Source organism: Bos grunniens, chromosome 1, assembly GCF_055505025.1.
Source record: "Bos grunniens cultivar Pamir isolate PY7600 chromosome 1, Bosgru_T2T1.0, whole genome shotgun sequence".
Classification (NCBI taxonomy): Eukaryota; Metazoa; Chordata; class Mammalia; order Artiodactyla; family Bovidae; genus Bos; species Bos grunniens.
This window is the reverse complement of record NC_141165.1, coordinates 85,558,229-85,579,973: the sequence shown is the minus strand read 5'-3', so window position 1 is coordinate 85,579,973 and position 21,745 is coordinate 85,558,229. Positions and strand designations below refer to the sequence as shown.

Genomic DNA, 21,745 nt, shown 5'->3' with positions numbered 1-21,745 from the left:
TGCCATGAAGTGATAGGACCGGATGCCATGATCTTAGTTTTCTGAATGTTGAGCTTTAAGCCAACTTTTTCACTCTCTTCTTTCACTTTCATCAAGAGGCTCTTCAGTTCTTCTTCACTTTCTGCCATAAGGGTGGTGTCATCTGCATATCTGAGGTTATTGATATTTCTCCCGGCAATCTTAATCCCAGCTTGTGCTTCTTCCAGCTCAGCGCTTCTCATGATGTACTCTGCATATATGTTAAATAAGCAGGGTGACAATATACAACCTTGACGTACTCCTTTTCCTATCTGGAACCAGTCTGTTGTTCCATCTCCAGTTCTAACTGTTGCTTCTTGATCTGCATATAGGTTTCTCAAGAGGCAGGTCAGGTGGTCTGGTATTCCCATCTCTTTCAGAATTTTCCAGTTTGCTCAAATTCATGTCCATTGAGTCAGTGATGCTATCTAACCACCTCATCCTCTGCTGCCCTCTTCTCCTCCGGCCTTTAATCTTTTCCAGCATCAGGATCTTTTCCAAGAAGTCAGCTCTTCACATCAGGTGGCCAAAGTATTAGAGCTTTAGCATCAGTCTTCCAATGAATATTCAGGGTTGATTTTCTTTAGAATTGACTGATCTGATCTCTTTGCAGTCCAAGGGACTCTCAAGAGTCTTCACCACCAGCACAGTTCAAAAACATCAATTCTTCAGCAGTTGGACTTTATGGTCCAACTCTCATCCGTACATGACAAAAAACCTAGTTTTGACTATATGAACCTCTGTTGGCAAAGTGATGTCTCTGCTTTTTAATATGCAGTCTAGTTTTGTCATAGCTTTTCTTCCAAGAAGCAAGCATCTGTTAATTTCATGGCTGCAGTCACTGTCACTGCTTCTAACTTTTTTCCCTTCTATTTGCCATGAAGTGATGGGATCAGAGGCCAAGATCTTAGTTTTTTGAATGCTGAGTTTTAAGCCAGCTTTTTCTCTCTCCTATTTTACCCTCATCAAGCAGCTCTAGTTCCTCTTCACCTTCTGCCATTAGAGTGGTATCATCTGCATACATGAGACTGTTATTTCACTTGGCAATCTTGATTCCAGCTTGTGATTCATCCAGCCCTGCATTTCGCATGTACTCTGCATATAAGTTAAATAAGCAGGATGACAACATTCCTTGATGTACTCTTTTCCCAATTTTGGATCAGTCTGTTGTTCCATGTCCAGTCCTAACTGTTGCTTCTTGACCTGCACACAGGTTTTGCAGGAGGCAGGTAAGGTGGTCTGGTATTCCCATCTCTTGAAGAATTATCTAGTTTGTTGTGATCCACACAAAGGCTTTAGCGTAGTCAATGAAGCAGAGATGCTTTTCTGAAATTCTTTAGCTTTTTCTATGATCCAATGTATGCTGGCAATTTGATCTTTGGTTCCTCTGCCTTTTCTAAACTCAGCTGTATCTGGAAGTTCTTGGTTTTCATACTGTTGAAGTCTAGCTTGAAGGATTTTGAGCATTATCTTGCTAGCATGTGAAATGAGTGCAATTGTGCAGTAGTCTGAACATTCTTTGGCGTTGTCCTTCTTTGGGATTGGAATGAAAACTGACCTTTTCTAGTCCTGTGGCCACTGCTGACTTTTCCAAATTTGCTGGCATATTGAGTGCAGCACTTTCACAGCATCATCTTTTAGGATTTGAAATAGCTCAGCTGGAATTCCATCAGCTACACTAGCTTTGCTTGTAGCGATGCTTCCTAAGGCCCACTTGACTTCACACTCCAGGATATCTAGGCTCTAGGTGAATAACCACACCATCATGGTTATCCTGGTCATTAAGACCTTTTTTGTATAGTCCTGCCACCTGTTCTAATCTCTTCTGCTTCTGTTGGGTCCTTATCATTTCTGTCCTTTACCGTGCCCATCTTTGCATGACATGTTTCCTTGATATCTCCAATTTTCTTGAAGAGAGCTCTAATCTTTCCTATTCTATTGTTTCCCTCTATTTTGCACTGTTCAAAGAAAGCCTTATCTCTCCTTGATAGTCTCTAGAGCCCTACATTCAGTTGAATCTATTGTTCGTTTCTGCCTTGCTTTTCACTTCCCTTCTATCCTCAGCTATTTGTAAAGCCACCTCAGACAACCACTTTGCTTATGGTTACTGTTTCTTGTACAGTGTTACAAACCTTTGTCCATAATTCTTCAGGGACTCTACCAGATTTAATCCCTTGAATCTATTCGTCACCTCTACTGTATAATCATAAAGAATTTCTTTTTAATCTACCTAAATTAACTCTTTTATCACAGAGTCACACTATACTTTTCGATCTGCAACCTGCTTTCAATCATTTAATAACATATAGGAGATATAGAGACTTGTATTTTTACGCGTGCTACTTTATATTGCATTAAGTGGCTGTACAATAACATGTTTATCCAGTTTCTTACTAATAATCATTTAGATTGCTTTGTTTTTTTACTAATTTTATAAGTAATACTGTAATGTACATATATTTTTAATATATATTAACAGTTTGTGAGTCCATCCATGACATATACTGGATCAAAGGATATGAATATTTACTGTCAAGCTATCTTTAAAAATTGTTATACACAGTATTCTCCTACCAACAGTATAAGAGTTTCTGTTTCCTCATACTGAATCTTTGACAGTCAAGTTAGTGAAAAATATTCTGTTCATTTTTTTTAAGTTACATTGACCATCTCTTCATAGGTTCATTGGTCCATTTATATTTCTTTCCCTCCAAACTGCCCATTCCTATCCTTTGGTCACTTTCCTATTGAATTTGGCCTTTTTCTTCTTACTGACCTATAAGAGGTTTCCTGAGTTAAAAGGGTTAGAAATTCATTCCTTTTTTTATACGTGATGGAATTTGTTCCCAGAGTATCATTTCTTATTTCCTCATTGTATCTTTCAAGATATAGAAATTCTACAATCAAAGTTCAAACAATCAAACTCTGTAAAGTCCACAAAGAAATTCTACAATTCTACAGAGTCAGTAACCTTTTCTTTGAATTTTTCAAGATTTTCTTTGTTGTCATGTTTAGAAAAGCTTTCACTCTATCCAAAAATAATTTAAAAGTTTATTTTTATGGGTTTTTTTTAAACCTTTGAATCTTTGCTCCATTTGAAATGTACTGTATCATCACAAACAGGATTACCATAGACTAAATGTATCCTTCTCCAAATTCACAGGTTGAAATTCTAACCCCAAATGTGACAGTATTAACAAATGGGGCCTTTGGGAAGTGATTATGTCTTGAGTAGAGATTTTGTGAATGGCTTTAGTGCTGGTACAAAAGAAATCTCAGAGAGCTTCTTCACACCTTCTCTGGTGATGAGGACACAGCAAGAAAATGGTCACTGATGAACCAGAAAGTGAGATCTCACTACACAGTGAATCTATTAGTGATCTGATCTTGGACTTCCCATTCTCCAGAACTGTAAGAAATAAATCTGTGTTATTGATAAGCTACTCAGTCTATGGCATCCTGTTTGAGCAGACAAAAAGAATGTGCGTGCCCCCTCTGTTGGAATTTCTCTTTAAATCAGGCAGTTTCTCCTACTCTTGCATTTTGCTTCCTTTCAAATATTCTTCTCCTTACAATCTCTAAAAGTAATTGCTCTTATTTTAGAATGGATTTGTTTTTATAAAAATGACACATGCTCATTATGTTTTGAAAGTAACAGAAAAGTACTAAGAAAAAATATCCCCATCACCCACAATCATTAATATTACACAAACATTTCCAAACATCTCACTAGGCATATGTTCAAAGTAAAAGAAAGATATACCAAAACCAAAAAAAGTTATAATTAAATGGAATACTAATTAAATGAATTAGTATTACTAGGCGTATGTTCAAAGTAAAAGAAAGATATACCAAAGCCAAAAAAGTTATAACTAAATGGAATACTAACTAAATTAATATTATGATACTAATTAATACTTTTAAAAATAGCATTAATTCTTATTTTATTACATCAGAAGAAATAGAAGAAAAACAATCACATGGCTACATATTAACTGACAATGGGAATCTTGCAAGAGTTAGATCAGTTATCAACGGTTAAAAAAATAAAAGGGCAAGAAAGAAAAGTGGATAGATGCTTTCCAAGACAAAAATTTTTACTTAACAGAATAAGAGAGACAAGCCAAGGTGGAAATTGATCAATCTCAAATACTTTTTGCAAAAGTAACTCTTTAAGATAGTCCTGCAAAAATGAACACAAAGTGAAAGAGAGAAGGTCATGATGCACACCATTTTGTCTGAAAAAGACTATTTTTTAATCCAAAAATTTGGGCACTGTGTAAAAATACTCTAAGTTTTTGTGTAAGACAAAATATTTTCATGATTTTCATTTTTTCAAGTTACAGTCCAATAAAAACTTTTGTTTGCATTTGTTTAAATTCAAGTCAGCAGATTCTCTTCAACTGGGTAAAACATGTGAGGTGAATTAAATGATCCAACTCTCTTTTCAGTCCCAAACACTGTGCCCCTAAGAGTCTAAAGTAGAAACTGAAATAAGAGATCAAGTTAAAGGTGACTTAAGCAGGTTTTCTGTCCAAATGAAGCATAAATGGATGGCTAACACGGGAACATCCTTTCCTTCTTTCCCTCAAAAGAAAAGAAATCAAATCTCCAAATATGCCAAGCTTATTATTTTTTAAGTCTTATAACTGTCATCCACCAGTGTATTTCAAAACTATTTGCATTTTCAGATTAACACCTTCAGGTATTCTGTCCTCTCTGCAAAACAGTACTTGCCTTCAACTGACCTTAGCTCACAGATTTTTCACTTTGTCGATCAAAGCTAGGACTTGATGGACATATCTCAACTTTCCCTTACTAAGTCCACCCATGAATGGGTACAGATTTCAAACACCACTACAGCATTTTCCATGCACCAAGCCCTACTTAACATTTTGTAACCATATTTCCTTCTCCTCTGCATTCCTAATTAATAAGATCTGATATTTGCAGTCTGAAGGGTATTATTTTCCTATTAATTTTAGATACCTTTACTATGTCCATAATACACCTTTCAGGAGATGCAGAAACCAGCAATGCAAAAAGCGTTCTAGGTATCAGTGCCTCACAATTTTATAAAAGTTAAAATGTTTCCAATACTATTCTTAATGGAATTCAATGCATAGTCGATCTTTCAGACTAAAATCTATATGGAAATTAACTTCCAACATGCAGAACTGTCCATTTATTTAACCTTAATGAACATTTACTTTTACTGGTTACACTGAGCCAGCCATAATCTACACAGTCTCCTATAAAATTAGACAAATCAACTTCAAGAACTCTATGCTTTATAATTATAGCTCAGCACCATAAATGAGACAGTAGAAAAATAAAGTTATTAAATAAGAAGCCAATTCTCTTAAAATTTCACATGGTTCTTAAAATTCTTTATACAATAAATGTGAAACAGAAACTATATTACTGATTAACATTTTAAACATCTATCTGAAATGGACTAGAAGTTGCTCAGTCATGCCCGACTCTTTGCGACCCCATGGATAGTAGCCTGCACCAAGCTCCTCTGTCCATGGGATTTTCAAGGCAAGAGTACTGGAGTGAGTTGCCATTTCCTTCTCCAGGGAATCTTCCCAACCCAGAGATCGAACCCAGGTCTCTCACATTGTAGACAGACGCTTTACCATCTGAGCCACCAGGGAAGTCTGAAATGGACTAATGTAAGTACAAATGATATATCTAATACAGGGAACAGAAACTGAAATTATCTAAGAGAAAATGACAAAAACAATAAAATAGGAAAATAAGGACACACTGGTAACATAACACTAAAATTTCTAACCAAAGAGAAAAATATAAGGACATACTACAGTTCATAAAGAGAACTGTGAAATGGGTATTATGATGTCTACAATCAGAAGGTAGACTTACCCAAATTAGCCAAATAAACTGGGTCAAGTTATTCATTTTTGTTGCAATTTCTTCATCTTTAAGATGAAGGGGGGTGGGTTGGGGATGAGATGTTCTCTGATTCTTCTGGCTCTAAAATTCTATAGTTCTATGTTATCTCATATAAGAGGAAACTGAGAATTTCTCTATTTCATTAACAAAGGGCTGTGTGGTTGCTGCCTACCAATACTTTTCCCTGATTCAATTTTCCAGGCACTTCTCCAGCAGTAATTAGAAGATACTAGAATCAAAGTCAGTCAGACAACTACCTTCAAATGACTAATGTGCCTCAGACAGAATCCTCATTACAAAACGCTTCACATCTCTGTTATGCCATATATAACTCCACCAGCAATAAAAGATCACAACAAAAAAGAACATTACTAAAATAGTTATGAAAACTCAAAGAAATACAATTTTTAACTTCAAAAACAATAGAGAAACCAATGCTGTCCTTAAGCATTATTGATCAGTCTCTAGTGAGATTTAACAATGCAATCCTTCAAGCCAATAAAGAGAGAATCCTAGGGATAAATTTAACAACTGCTGTCTGAAAAAAAAAAATACCAGAGCAAAACCAGCTTTTCAAAGTAGAGTAGTTTCTATCTAATTATCCCAGAAAGGAGCTGCGCTGATGTTTACCATGCAGAGTATTCTTTAACAGTCTAAAGACTTTAAGTAATACTAAGACTAACAAGGCTAAAGTAATACTAATAAGACTAAAGTAATACTTTAACAGTCAAGTATTTCATACTTTGAACCATTTACATTTTAAGACAGCAGTACCAGAAATTGAGCTTTTTCTTCAAAAATATTTTTAATCCCATCTTTTTCATACCATTATAAATGATACTCCCACAAAATATCCATTTTAATGAAATGAAAAAACTTAGGAGCCCTAAGTAATTGATCACTAAAAACAGCTTAAGGAAAATTTTTTTATCTTACCTCTACACTAGGGCTAAGGCTGCTTGGCAGTGTTTCTGAAGTCACAGTAGTGCTTGGAAGGCTGGAAATTTCCCAAGTATTTACAGGCTGTATTGGTTCAGACTGCTTTGAATGATCTATACATTTTGGATTATCCAGTAAGGTCACTTCATAAAATTCTTGAATATCTAGAGGTGAGGAAAGGAAAAGAAAAATTCAAAAGTAATTTGTATTTTCTAATTAAACTATGCATTGCTAAAACAATATAACTCAAAAGCAAAACTTTTACTCCAATTAGTAAAATAAATCCAATCTTATAATGTACTTAAACAGTGAGTATTTTATTTCATCACAGTCATATCAGAACCTGCAGGGCACAGTGTAAAACTCACAGGCTTTTTATACCTCATAGTCAGTGCTGAGTTCAAATCCCTATTTCATCACCCTACTATCACCTGTATAGGCAAGTTACTTGCCTCTTATTACTGTGAATTGTTACAAGGATTCATGTACTGCATGTAAAGTGCACACTGGCACATACACAGCTCCTAAAGATAGAAGTTAACATCATTATTTTGAATTCTGCAGAAGTAAGTCATTACTGATATTTTATAAATTTGTATCACCAATATCCAGGTTTGGAACATAAACGACTCAAGTGGTTTAAACTGCCCTAGTAACCAAAGTTAAGACAAAAAAAGAATAATATTTAATACAAAAATCAAAGAATTGCGAAATATTTTTAGATACCCTCACATTCAAATAGTTAAAAACAGTAAGTTAAAATATTTTGTTATTTTAGAAACAATTAGTTAAAAGTATGGCAAAACACTAATAGAAACGACAAATGTACTTATAGAAGCACAGAATAATTTGGAAGATTAAGTTACTCTGTTATCAACTGGAATTACATGAATTTAGTATATTAACATTGGTTATGCTGCTCAGAAACTCTGAATGGTAGTTATATAATGTTTAAGTACACCACTACTAGTTTTTTATTTATCTTCTGGTATAATTTTGAGTTGATATTTTTTAAAGGAGGGAAATTATTATTTAACAGCAAAGATGGGGTATTATCTTGTACAGAACCAAAGACAATAACTGTAAATTCGCTAAGCTGTGTCCGACTCTTTTGCAACCCCATGGACTATAGCTTTCCAGGCTCCTCTTGCCAGGGATTTCCCATGCAGGAATACTGGAGTGAGTTGCCATTTCCTTCTCCAGTGGATCTTCCAGACCCAGGGATCAAACCTGCATCTCTTGCATTGGCAGGTGGATTCTTTACCACTGAGCCACCAGAGAAGTCCAGAAATAACATTTAGAAAGGATAACTTTTGTTTCTCAACATGATGAAAACATTAATATCTCCTTTAAAAAACATCAGAAGACAGCAGAAACAAAGTAACTCCCTTTATAGTTTTGATAACCAATGGAACTGTAGAACTTTCTAGGTAAAAGGTTAATAAAAACTAAAGTCTGACAGTGAGGATAATATCAACCTATTTCACAAGATGTTAATATTACTATGGAAAACTGTATGTAAAAGCATTTTATAAACCATGAATCACTATGTCAACTGTTCACATAAGCATCATGGAAGAGTCAAACCTCAAATTCAGAGAGTTAGCTAAAAAAGATTCTTATCAAACAAAAACTGCTTAACCTGAATCCAAATCAAGTCTCTAGAACCAACTTCTAGTTCAAAGAAAATACAAGGGACAGAGGAACATGTTAAATGATATCAGAAAAGCAAAGAACAAAACTGATTCAGAGGAAGACATTCTACAAGACACTGGCCTGGTATCTTTCAATGTCATGAAAAGGAAAATAAATTGTTTAAAAGTAAGGATTTTTCTGTATAAAGGAAATAAAAAAGACACAGGAACTAACTGTAATGTCAAAGCCTTAACTGGTGTGTATGTGTGCTTGGGGAAGGTTGGAGAGGGTGCACTATACAAGACATTGTGACAATAATTAGGGAAAGTTAAATACAGACTATTTTCCAGAATATATTAGAGAAAAACTTTTTTGTATAAGACATACATGTGTGCAAGAGTATGTATATACTTACGTAGCAGAACATATATTTCCATATACATAAGAGATATTTTATATATGTAGAAGACAAATGCTTGTAGATCTACCTGCCTATCTAGAGAAAGATTTCCAACCCCCTACACAAAAACAAAACAAACAAAAAGCTCTTAGCATAGTATTATGCCCCCTAAGAGCACTAAATAAGTGTTGAGCAATTGGTCAGTTACCAATCTCAAGATAAACAACCCAAGTCACTACATAAAATTTTTGTATTTTCCAATACTGTAAATGAAGTTTCAAATTTTAAATTTCTATGTGACCTTTTATTCTATAATTAACAGAAATACTGATATACTGCCCTTTAAGTTATGACCAACCTAGATAGCATATTAACAAGCAGAGACATTACTTTGCCAACAAAGGTCCGTCTAGTCAAGGCTATGGTTTTTCCAGTGGTCATGTATGGATGTGAGAGTTGGACTGCGAAGAAAGCTGAGCGCTGAAGAATTGATGCTTTTAATGCTTTTGAACTGTGGTGTTGGAGAAGACTCTTGAGAGTCCCTTGGACTGCAAGGAGATCCAACTAGTCCATCCTAAAGGAGATCAGTCCTGGGGGTTCACTGGAAGGACTAATGCTGAAGCTGAAACTCCAATACTTTGGCCACCTCATGTGAAGAGTTAACTCACTGGAGAAGACCCTAATGCTGGGAGGGATTGGGGGCAGGAGGAGAAGGGGACGGCAGAGGATGAGATGGCTGGATGGCATCACTGACTTGATGGACATGAGTTTTGGTAAACTCCAGGAGTTGGTGATGGACAGGGAGGCCTCGCATGCTGCAATTCATGGGGTCACAGAGTTGGACACAACTGAGCAACTGAACTAAAGTGAAATACCCACAAGTGGCTAGTGGCTACAGTATAGGACAACAGAAATCTAGACTAATTATATAATTCAGCGTTCTGTGTATGCTCAGTCACTTTGTGGCCCCATGGACTATATAGCCCAGCAGGCTCCTCTGCCCATGGAACTCTCCCAGGCAAGAATACTGGAGTGGGCTGCCATTTCCTACTCCAGGGGATCTTCCCGATTCAGGCATCAAACCTGTGTCTCTTATGTCTCCTGCACTGGCAGGCAGATTCTGTACCACTGGTGCCACCTGGGAAGCCCATAATATAACTCAGAGTAAACGTTTAATGGTCAAGGAATAAAGAGTTTCCTAGATGAATTTTTCAAAAGTTCACTTGCAACTTGCTTTTACCAATCGAAATGCCTCATTTCTAGGTCTTATATTAAGCTATCAAACAGTCCTAATTTGCTGAATCTGAGCTCCTATGCATTAGAGAACCAAATATCCAGATTATTGGCTATAACACACTTAAGAAAATCCAAGCTGAGTAAACATCCATCAGGATGGCTATTATTAAAAACAGTCACTGTTGGTGGGAATATAAATAATGCAGTCACCATGGAAAACAGTGTATGTTTTCCACTTACACAGTGGAATGTATATGGTGGTTTCTCAAAATATTAAAACACAGAATCATCATCTGATTCAGCAATTCCACTTATGGGTATACCCAAAAGAACTGAAAGTAAGGACTCAAACAAATATTTATATATTCATGTTCATAGCAGCATTATTAACAATAACCAAAAGGTGAAGACAACCTAACTGTTGATCAACAGATGAATGGTTAATAAATGAAATGTGGTATATAAAAACAATGTATTATTATTCACCCTTTAAAAGGAATAAAATTCTGATTAAATCTACCACAGATAAACGAATCTTGAGGAGACATGATGCTAAGTACAGTAAGTCAAACACAAAAGGACAAATATTGTATAATTCCACTTCTATGAGGAACCTAGAATAGTCAAATACATAGAGATAGAAAGAAAATGTATTCCCAGACTGGGATAAGAAGAGAATGTGGAGTTACTGTTTAATAGGTAAAGAAATTCAATTTGGGACTTCTCCGGTGGTCCAGTGGTTAAGAATTTACTTGCCAATGCAGGGGACACCAATGCAAGATTCCACATGCCGCAAGACAACTCAGCCTATGCACCACAACTACTGAGTCAGCACTCCAGGGCCTGAGATCCACAGCTAACGAGCTCGTGTGCTACAACTACTGAGGCCTGCATGCCTTAAAGCCCGTGCTCTGCAACAGGAGAAGCCACTGCAATGAGAAGCCCGTGCACCACAACAAAAGCAGCCCCTGCTCACTGCAACTAGAAAAAGCCCAGCAAAGCGATGAAGATCCAGGACAGCCAAAAATAAATAAATAATTTATTTTTAAAAAAGGAAATTCAATTTGAGATAGTGAAAACATTCCAGACATGGATAGTGGCGATAGCAACAGAACAGTGTGAAATTACTCAATGTCACTGAACTGCACACTTAAAAATGATAAATTTTATGTGATATATATATATATAATACTTTATCACAATAAAAAATAAGTTGAATGAGATTCTAGGGGAGTTTAAATGAAGTATATGGGATATAATATGTGGGCCTTAGGAAGTATCACTACGAACAAAGCTAGTGGAGGTGATGGACTTCCAGGTGAGCTATTTCAAATCCTAAAAGATGATGCTGTGAAAGTGCTGCACTCAATATGCCAGCAAATTTGGAAAACTCAGCAGTGGCCACAGGACTGGAAAAGGTCAGTTTTCACTCCAATCCCTAAGAAAGGCAATGCCAAAGAATGCTCAAACTACTGCACAATTGCACTCATCTAACACGCTAGTAAAGTAATGCTCAAAATTCTCCAAGCCGGGCTTCAGCAATACGAGAACAGTGAACTTCCAGATGTTCACGCTGGTTTTAGAAAAGGCAGAGGAACCAGAGATGAAATTGCCAACATCCGATGGATCATAGAAAAAGCAAGAAAGTTCCAGAAAAACATCTATTTCTCCTTTATTGAGTATGCCAAAGCTTTTGACTGTGTGGATCACAATAAACTGTGGAAAATTCTGAAAAAGATGGGCATACCAGACCACCTGACCTGCCTCTTGAGAAATCTGTATGCAGGTCAGGAAGCAACAGTTAGAACTGGATGTGGAACCACAGACTGGTTCCAAATAGGAAAAAGAGTACGTCAAGGTTGTATATTGTCACCCTGCTTATTTAACTTATATGCAGAGTACATCATGAGAAACGCAGAGCTGGAGGAAGCACAAGCTGGAATCAAGATTGTCGGGAGAAATATCAATAACCTCAGATATGCAGATGACACCACCCTTATGGCAGAAAGTGAAGAGGAACTGAAAAGCCTCTTGATGAAAGCAAAAGAGGAGAGTGAAAAAGTTGGCTTAAAGCACAACATTCAGAAAACTAAGATCATGGCATCCGGTTCTATCACTCCATGGCAAATAGATGAGGAAACAGTGCAAACAGTGGCTGACTTTATTTTGGGGGGCTCCAAAATCACTGCAGATGGTGACTGCAGCCATGAAATTAAAAGACGCTTACTCCTTGGAAGCAAAGTTATGACCAACCTAGACAGCGTATTAAAAAGCAGAGACATTACTTTGCCAACAAAGATCCGTCTAGTCAAGGCTATGGTTTTTCCAGTAGTCATGTATGGATGTGAGAGTTAGACTATAAAGAAAGCTGAGTACAGAGGAATTGATGCTTTTGAACTGTGGTGTTGGAGAAGACTCTTGAGAGTCCCTTGGACTGCAAGGAGATCCAACCAGTCCATTCTAAAGGAGATCAGTCCCAGGTGTTCATTGAAATGACTGATGTTGAAACTGAAACTCCAATACTTTGGCCACCTGATGTGAAGAGCTGACTCATTTGAAAAGACCCTGATGTTGGGAAGGATTGAGGGAAGGAGGAAAAGGGGACGACAGAAGATGAGATGGTTGGATGGCATCACCAACTCGATGGACATGAGTTTGGGTAAACTCCGGTAGTTCGTGATGGACAGGGAGGCCTGTAGTGCTGCAGTTCATGGGGTCGCAAGGAGTTGGACACGACTGAGCGACTGAACTCAACTGATAACATCTATTTCAGCTATTTAGTTCTTTGCTTCTTATTTGGGTCAGGAGAACTAATATTGTCAGATAAGACCCAATTTAAAGAGATTAGTTACCTTATGTGGCTAACTAAAACCATAAGCAAAACTACTGACATAGTTGTTAACGTATGTATGCTGCTGCTACTGCTGCTGCTAAGTTGCTTCAGTCGTGTCCAACTCTATGGACCCCATAGACGGGGGCCCACCAGGCTCCCCCATCCCTGGGATTCTCCAGGCAAGAACACTGGAGTGGGCTGCCATTTCCTTCTCCAATGCATGAAAGTGAAAAGTGAAAGTGAAGTTGCTCAGTCATGTCCGACTCTTAGCGACCCCATGGACTGCAGCCCACCAGGCTCCTCCGTCCATTGTATTTTCCAGGCAAGAGGTACTTTAGTGGGGTGCCACTGCCTTCTCCATAATACACACACACACACACACACACACACATGTATAGTATGGTGGTATTTTTGAAATGATAGGTTGTCACAATTATTATCATTGGAGAAGGAAATGGCAACCCACTCCAGTGTTCTTGCCTAGAGAATCCCAGGGATGGGGGAGCCTGGTGGGCTGCCGTCTATGGGGTTGCACAGAGTTGGACACGACTCAAGCGACTTAGCAGCAGCAGCAGCACAATTATTATCACTTTCCTTAAAATATATATACACACACACACATTACATCTTAATTCTTGACTCATATTTCATCTTGACTAACATTCCACAGTTTATTCACTTTATTTCATTTGTCCACCATACTTCATCTTCAGGGTATCCCAAGACAACAGAAGTGAGCAAGTAATAATACTTCTTCAGAAACTAGTTCTCAATTACAATTCCTTCAGTAGTATCTGTGAAGCTTTTTCAAAGGTGACCCAAACAAAAAAGGCACCCTCTGGAAAAACTGCATACACAACTTGAGCTTTTCTTAGAGGAGTCCCAAGTATTAATATTTTATATTTCCCATGCAGTCTCTGTTTTTCACAGTGAATCTACATTGTATATGTCGGAAGAGAGTTATCATCACTGACTGTAACCATAAAGATTCAGAAAAAAAATCAGATTATCATCATGACAAGTAAATATTTCTACAAAGTAACATTCTAGGATTCAAAATATGTCCTACTTTTTCCTTTAGAGTTTTCTAAACTAGAGAGTATAACATGGAGTAAACCATAATGTATGTAGTCTAAAGTAAAACAAGTTACTATACAAATATAAGACAAAAACAAACAAGGTAAATTCTAGTATAATCCCAATCTCTATTTCCTAAGTCTATTCAACATGCCAATGTCTGAAAATCCAAGTTATTCTTAAAAGATCAACTTCATGAAAATAAAGAATTAATGAGTTTACTCTGAACACTTAACACATTCAGCCAATCAGTATTAACAGAGTGTATATACTCTTGAAGTAAAACAGGAGAATTGAAAGATGAACAATAATGTCTTTGGGAGACTGAGATAATTGAGGAAAAATTTATACACCTAAATCTTTCCTATTTAAAGCACCTAAAAAGGTAGATTTCTATAAAAATTTGATAACTGTATTTTAAATCATAGTAAATCATTTACTATTAAAGTGTAAAGAAAATGGGAGAATGTGATGGTAGTTAAAATGACTGCCATTAAATAGACAAGAGTGATCCCATACTCATCTGAAAATACACATAGCTCACTCAGATATATACCAGACATATCATTAAAATGTCTGATGCATTTTATCACCCTTGAAAAAGATTATTTCCTTTGAAAATAATGATGCACTAAAGTAGGCAAGAAGAGAAAATACAAAAATATTAAAACTTGGATTGGAGGAAAACTAGCCTTAGTTGACTCACAGCTGAAAATACTGATTATGTTGATCCTACAGATCAGTCTTATCACAATCTATTACTCATTTTCCATTTGTAGTTTGCATGTACTTTCACTGTTTTGGACCAAACTAGTTCCCCAGTTCCTGAACAAAGATCTAAATTATAAGATCACAAAACTATACCACATACAACAGAAAAATTCTCAAATATTAAACTTAAATACAAGTAATTCGTCCAACAGAACTGAGACGAATCATTTCTACCTGTTACAAAACTTTTTCTATGGCGTGCTGTGATTCATGGGGTCGCAAAGAGTCGGACACGACTGAGCAAATGAACTGAACGGAACTGAAAATATATGTATTTCAGAAGTCTTCAAATCTAAGCAAAAATTTATTATTTTCTTGCTAAAATTTAAAGTTTGCAAACACTAGGAGTAAGGGAAGTAACGAAGTTCAGAAATCCCCTCAAAGGAACTTGAGGAAAAGTTTTCTAGCTTTTAGTTACAATTTGTTGTTTAGTTGCCAAGTCGTGTCGGACTCTTTTTGAAACCACAGACCGCAGTATGTTAGGCTCCTCTGTCGTCCACCATCTCCCAGAGATTGCTCAAATTCATGTTCTTTGAGTCAATGATGCTATATTACCATCTCATCCTCTGCTGCCCTACTCCTTTTGCCTTCAATCTTTCAATATAATATAGGTGACATCTCTAATCTATGAGTAATATTCTAGCTAATGGAAAAAATATTAAGAAAAATACCTTAACAGGTGCGACTTCTCTGGTGGTCCACTGGCTAAGACCCCCAGCTCCCAATGCAGGGGTGCATGCATGCGTGCTCAGTTGTGTCCAACTCTTTGCAACCCTATGGACTGTACCCAACGAGGCTCCTCTGTCCATGGAATTTTTCAGGTAAGAATACTGGAGTGGGTTGTCAATGCAGGGGGCTACGTTCAATCCCTGGTCAAGGAACTAAACATCACAAGCCGCAACTAAGGAATTTGCAGGCAACTGAAGATCCCTCATGCCGTAACTAAAGATTGCTCCTGCCACAGTGAAGATCAAAGATCCCACACTCCACACCTAACACCTGAAGCAGCCAAATAAATAAGTATTTTTAAAAAATAAACCTTAACAGATACCTTGGCAAAGACACACAGATGGCAAATAGGCATATGAAAAGATATTCCACCATATATCATCAGGGATATGCACATTAAAACAAGGTATCACTGTACATCTATTAGAAAGGTCAAAATACAGAACACTGACAACAACTACTGCCGGCAAAAAATGAAACAACAGGAATTCTCATTCACTACCAGTAGGGATACAAAACGATACAGCCACTTTGGAAAGCTGTTTGGTGGTTTCTTATAAAACTAAACACACTCTTACAACATAATCCAGCAATCATGTTCCTCAATATTTACCCAAATGAGATGAAAACTTATGTCCACAGAAAAACCTGCACACAGATGTTTATAGCAACTTTATTCATGACTGCCAAAAGCTGGAAGCAACCCAAACATCCTTTGATAGGTGAATGAATAAACTGCAGTACATCCAGACAACAGAATATCATTCAACACTTAAAAAATTAAAAACAACAAAAAACACCCATGTCTGTGGAGGAACCTTAAATGAATACTACTAAGTGAAAGAAGCCAATGTAAAAAGGCTACATGCTGTGTGATTCCAATTATATGCCATTCTGGAAAACACTGAACGATACAGAGAGTAAAAAGATCAGTGATTGCCAGGGGTTGGAGATGAGACAGGTGAATAGGCAGAGTACAGAGGATTTTTAGGACGGTAAAACTATTCTGTATAGTGTCGTGGATATATATAAGTATCTATCTACAATGGTAGACACAGGTCATCACACATTTGTCCAAACCTACAAAACATACAAACCCAAGAGTGAATACTAAGGTCAAACTATGGACTTTGGGTGATAATAATGTGCTCATGCAGGTTCCTCAACTGTGACAAATGCACCACTCTCATGGGAGATGCCAAATATGAGAGAGTCTATGCATGTGTGAGGGCAGGTACCTTCTCAATTTTGCTGCAAATCTAAAATTGCTCTAAAAAATAAAGTCTTTAAAAACTTAAAATAGATATGAGCTATCAAGACATGGAGAAACCTTACCTTTGATAAGCAAAATACATACTGCTATGTGAAAGAAATCAATATGAAAAGGCCACACAGTTGAGATTTTAACTATATAACATTCTGGAAAAGGCATAACTATATAGACAATAAAAAGATAACTGGTTCCCAGGGATTTAGGAGGAGGGAGAAAAAGAACAGGTAGAGCAAGAGACAGCAGAAAGATCAGTGGTTGCCAGGGGTTTGGTGAGAAGGACAAAGGGATAAATATGTGGAACACAGATTTTTAGGGGAGTGAAACTATCCTGCATGATACTGTAACAGTGAATACGTTTGTCAAAGCAACAAATGTGTATGTCAAGTTTATCAATGTATTGACACAAAGAGCAAATCTTAATGTAAACTATGGACTTTAGTTATTTAATACTGGCTTATCAACTGTAACAAATATACCACTCTAATAAAAATGTCAATAATATGAGAAATGGGAGTGTGCAGTGGTAAGGATATGGAAACTGTGCTTTCCACTCAATTTTTCTATAAATCTAAAAATCCTGAAGAAGTCTAATAATTTTTTAAATGTTTAAGGGAACATATTAAATAACAAATTTATATTAAAAAACAAGCAATCTCATACTTCATTTCAAAATAATTTACAAATGTATTAAAATTTTAAACACTGAAAAAAGAAGCCATGACAGAATTTGAACACAGCAAATATTTTTATAATCTTAGGGATAAGAAAGTCTTTCTAAGCATAATACCAAGGGTAATTTTTTAAAAATTAGTTTAAAAACAAATGACAATGCATTAAAAACAAATGCAACTTGCAAAGGCAGGTAGCATTGATATCTTGAATGGACATTTTATACCTCTAAGGAAAAAAATGGAAAAAAAGAGTGGTGGGGGGCACATGACATGAACAAATAAATCACAGAAATTAACAACGATATAAGAAAATTCTTACGTCGTTGGTTATTTATTCAAAAAAATACAAAATAAAACATCAAAACGACTACAGGTGTCTTCTACAGATCAGAATAGAAAATACTAAAAAGATAATACTTTGATGTGCTTAAGGGATAGTAAATTTGTCATTCTTCCACATATCTAAAAAATTAAATTAATATAACATTTTTGACAGTAATTAAACAAAAATCACATCAAAAGCCTTTTTAAATTGTGCATCCCCTTTACCAAGCAGTTCATTTCTAGGAACTTATCCAAAGAATATAATCAAGGATACAGAACGAAGAACATATACAAAAGCAATGTTGTCTATAAGTCAGAAAAATTATATATCTAAATGCTCCTGGGAAATTATTAGTATAACTACAGAAAAATCTATACATTGCAACAGTCTTTAAACAGCACAACCCATTGATATGGAAAGGCACATAATGATAAACTTTGTGGGATAATTAAAATGTACAGCACAGAGAAGTCACACTGTATACACTTAAGCAAATTCAACCACAGTACCTCTTTCCACCAAAAATAGGGAAATTCTTCCTATTAGTCCAGTAAGCAAATGCCAGCAAATAAAAACTGAAAAGAGAGAAGACTGTTCCCTCAGGTAGTCTCCATTATCATAGCATCTCTCTATATTTCACTGTGCTGAATGTGATTCTAGAATTATGTGCTTTTAATACTAAAGGTATTTAAACACAAGTCAACTACTTCATCTGCTGCCCAACTGAAGAAATTATTTCTCTCCACTAGAGAGAAAACAGTGGAATTGTAGTTAATGAGACACAATTCCTGAAGAATTTTTAAGGATAATTTTAATCTGATGATATTTTTCATTTTATGTAACAATTTTAAGTATCAATTCCCATTGAATTGTAGAATCAATTATACCATGTTTTATTTGGAGCTTCCCAGGTGGCTCAAGTGGTAAAGAATCCGCATGTCAATGCAGGAGCTGCTGCTGCTGCTGCTAAGTCACTTCAGTCGTGTCCGAATCTGTGCGACCCCATAGACGGCAGCCCACCAGGCTCTGCCATCCCTGGGATTCTCCAGGCAAGAACACTGGAGTGGGTTGCCATTTCCTTCTCCAATGCGTGAAAGTGAAAAGTGAAAGTGGGTCCGACTCTTAGCGACCCCATGGACTGCAGCCTACCAGCCTCCCGTCCATGGGATTTTCCAGGCAAGAGTACTGGAGTGGGTTGCCATTGCTTTCTCCTCAATGCAGGAGACCGGGGTTCAATTCCTGGGTTGAGAAGATCCCTGGAGGAGGAAATGGCAACCCACTCCAGTATTCTTGCCTGGACAATTCCACCAAAACCACAGGTGACAAGAAAGAATACTGGAATTTCCATGGACAGAGGAGCCTTGTAGGCTACAGTCCATGGGGTCACAAAAAGTTAGATGCAACTGAGCACCATGTTCTACACACAAAATTTGTATACAGGACTTTGTTTTGCAAAATGAAAGAGTGTATATATACACAAGAATAAGATTCTAGAAGGATCTTTACTCTATGGAAGAAGGAGGTTATCTCTGTTGTAAGAATTCTCTTGCTTATAATATTTTATATAAAGTACATGTATCTGACCATAAATGTTTATAAATTGCACTCTGGAGGGTTAGACAAAAAACAACTAGACAGCTAATGTACAATGAAACACAATCCAATCATTTCAGAGAGAAAAATTTTACCAGTTAATTGATTAAAAGCAAGTACAATGTTTTTGTAAACTAAAATATACAACATTCAAACCTACTCAGGCACAGTTTACTCTGCTTTTGACTAAACTACCATACATTTAAAAAATCATTTTGATTCCCAAAGAGGGAAGTACATAAACTTTTAAACTATGTATTATAATTTGTTGTTTCACACACTAGAAAGAGAAAAAAGGTCAAGCCAGTATCCAAAATAAATTATTCCAACACTTTAAATATGATATGACTAAGATTGCTGGGAGAAATATCAATAACCTCAAATATGCACATGACACCACCCTTATGGCAGAAAGTGAAGAGGAACTAAAAAGCCTCTTGATGGAAGTGAAAGTGGAGAGTAAAAAAGTGGGCTTAAAGCTCAACATTCAGAAAACGAAGATCATGGCATCTGGTCCCATCACTTCATGGGAAATAGATGGGGAAACAGTGGAAACAGTGTCAGACTTTATTTTTCTGGGCTCCAAAATCACTGCAGATGGTGACTGCAGCCATGAAATTAAAAGACGCTTACTCCTTGGAAAGAAAGTTATGACCAACCTAGATAGCATATTCAAAAGCAGACATTACTTTGCCAACAAAGGTTCATCTAGTCAAGGCTATGGTTTTTCCAGTGGTCATGTATGGATGTGAGAGTTGGACTGTGAAGTAGGCTGAGCGCCAAAGAATTGATGCCTTTGAACTGTGGTGTTGGAGAAGACTCTTGAGAGTCCCTTGGACTGCAAGGAGATCCAACCAGTCCATTCTGAAAGAGATCAGCCCTGGGATTTCTTTGGAAGGAATGATGCTAAAGCTGAAACTCCAGTACTTTGGCCACCTCATGCGAAAGAGTTGACTCATTGGAAAAGACTCTGATGCTGGGAGGGATTGGGGGCAGGAGGAGAAGGGGACGACAGAGGATGAGATGGCTGGATGGCATCACTGGCTCGATGGACGTGAGTCTGAGTGAACTCCAGGAGCTGGTGATGGACAGGGAGGCCTGGAGTGCTGCGATTCATGGGGTCGCAAAGAGTCGGACACGACTGAGTGACTGAACTGAACAGTCATAGTATATTCCTTAAAACAAGGTATGTATCAAAAGGAACCAGAACTTCTCAAAGAAATGGTTGATTCTAAGGGTGGGGCAGGTTATGCACAAGATGAACCTAGAACATCTTGTTATGTCAAAAACTACAAAAGTGCTTAAAAAAATATGAGGGAATGCCATAAAGACATAACGGCCAAGCTAGAGAAGCCTTATACTAGGTAAATCTGAGACAATCTAAACACCAAAATCATTAAGGATGATAATAAATGATCAACCACTGAAAGAAATATGATAGCTAGTAGGTAGGTAGGTAAATGGAAGAGGAGTGCTCTTAATTATAGTAAAATGCCAAGTGTTAACTGGAAACTATAAAAAAGTGCTGCTGTATTAAAAAAAAAAAACAAAAAACTCTACTACAATCTTTCAACTGTCATTTTCAACCCAGTAAAAACTGATTCAGGCAAGCATCATCAGTGGATACTAAGCCCAGATGGAAATGTCTCTAAAGAGCAGGGAGACTACAAGGTGTTAAAGTGTCTCCCCCATATACTGCTTATAAACTGCAAAGGGGAAAAAAGTAACTACAGACTAGGAGCAATCAGACAATACCTTAACTGGGTGATTAAAATTAACATTAAATGAAGGGCAGAAGACATGTACCTATCTGGATGTACAGAAACACAGAGAATACATAACCTGAGTTTAATCACAAGCAAATATAAGCAAACTTACAACAGGAAACTTTATATAAAAAAATAAGAGCAGGGGGAACTATATTCTTCAAATATGTTAATGTCATAAAAGACAAAGGCTGTGGAAATGTGCACAGATTAAAGAAGACTAAAGAGGACCAGAAATCAAATTGCCAATATCTGCTGGATCTTAGAAAATGCAAGAGAATTCCAGAAAATCATCGACTTCTGCTTCATTGATTACACTAAAGCCTTTGACTGTGTGGATCACACAGACTGTGGAAAATTCTTCAAAAGATGGGAATACCACACCACCTTACCTGTCTCCTGAGAAACCTGTATGCAGGTCAAGAAGCAACAGAACTGAACATGGACAACTGACTGATTCAAAATTGGGAAAGTGAAAGTGAAGTCGCTCAGTCATGTCCGACTCTTTGCGACCAAATGAACTGTAGCCTACCAGGCTCCTCCGGCCATGGGATTTTCCA

At 36.8% G+C, this 21,745-nt stretch overlaps 1 protein-coding gene across 28 annotated transcripts in view; it reads right to left on the bottom strand.

Moving 5' to 3' along the window:
* Nucleotides 1–21,745, bottom strand: part of DLG1 (discs large MAGUK scaffold protein 1) — a 274,757-nt gene that overhangs the window by 244,363 nt on the left and 8,649 nt on the right. For all 28 annotated transcript variants that reach the window (XR_015163762.1, XR_015163769.1, XR_015163766.1 and 25 more), the window contains exon 4: nt 6,874–7,040. Coding sequence is in view for 22 of the 28 variants with exons in the window: in XM_086399739.1 (XP_086255865.1) it covers nt 6,874–7,040 (167 nt within the window). In the remaining 6 variants the exon portion in view is untranslated. The remainder of the gene's footprint in view (nt 1–6,873; nt 7,041–21,745) is intronic.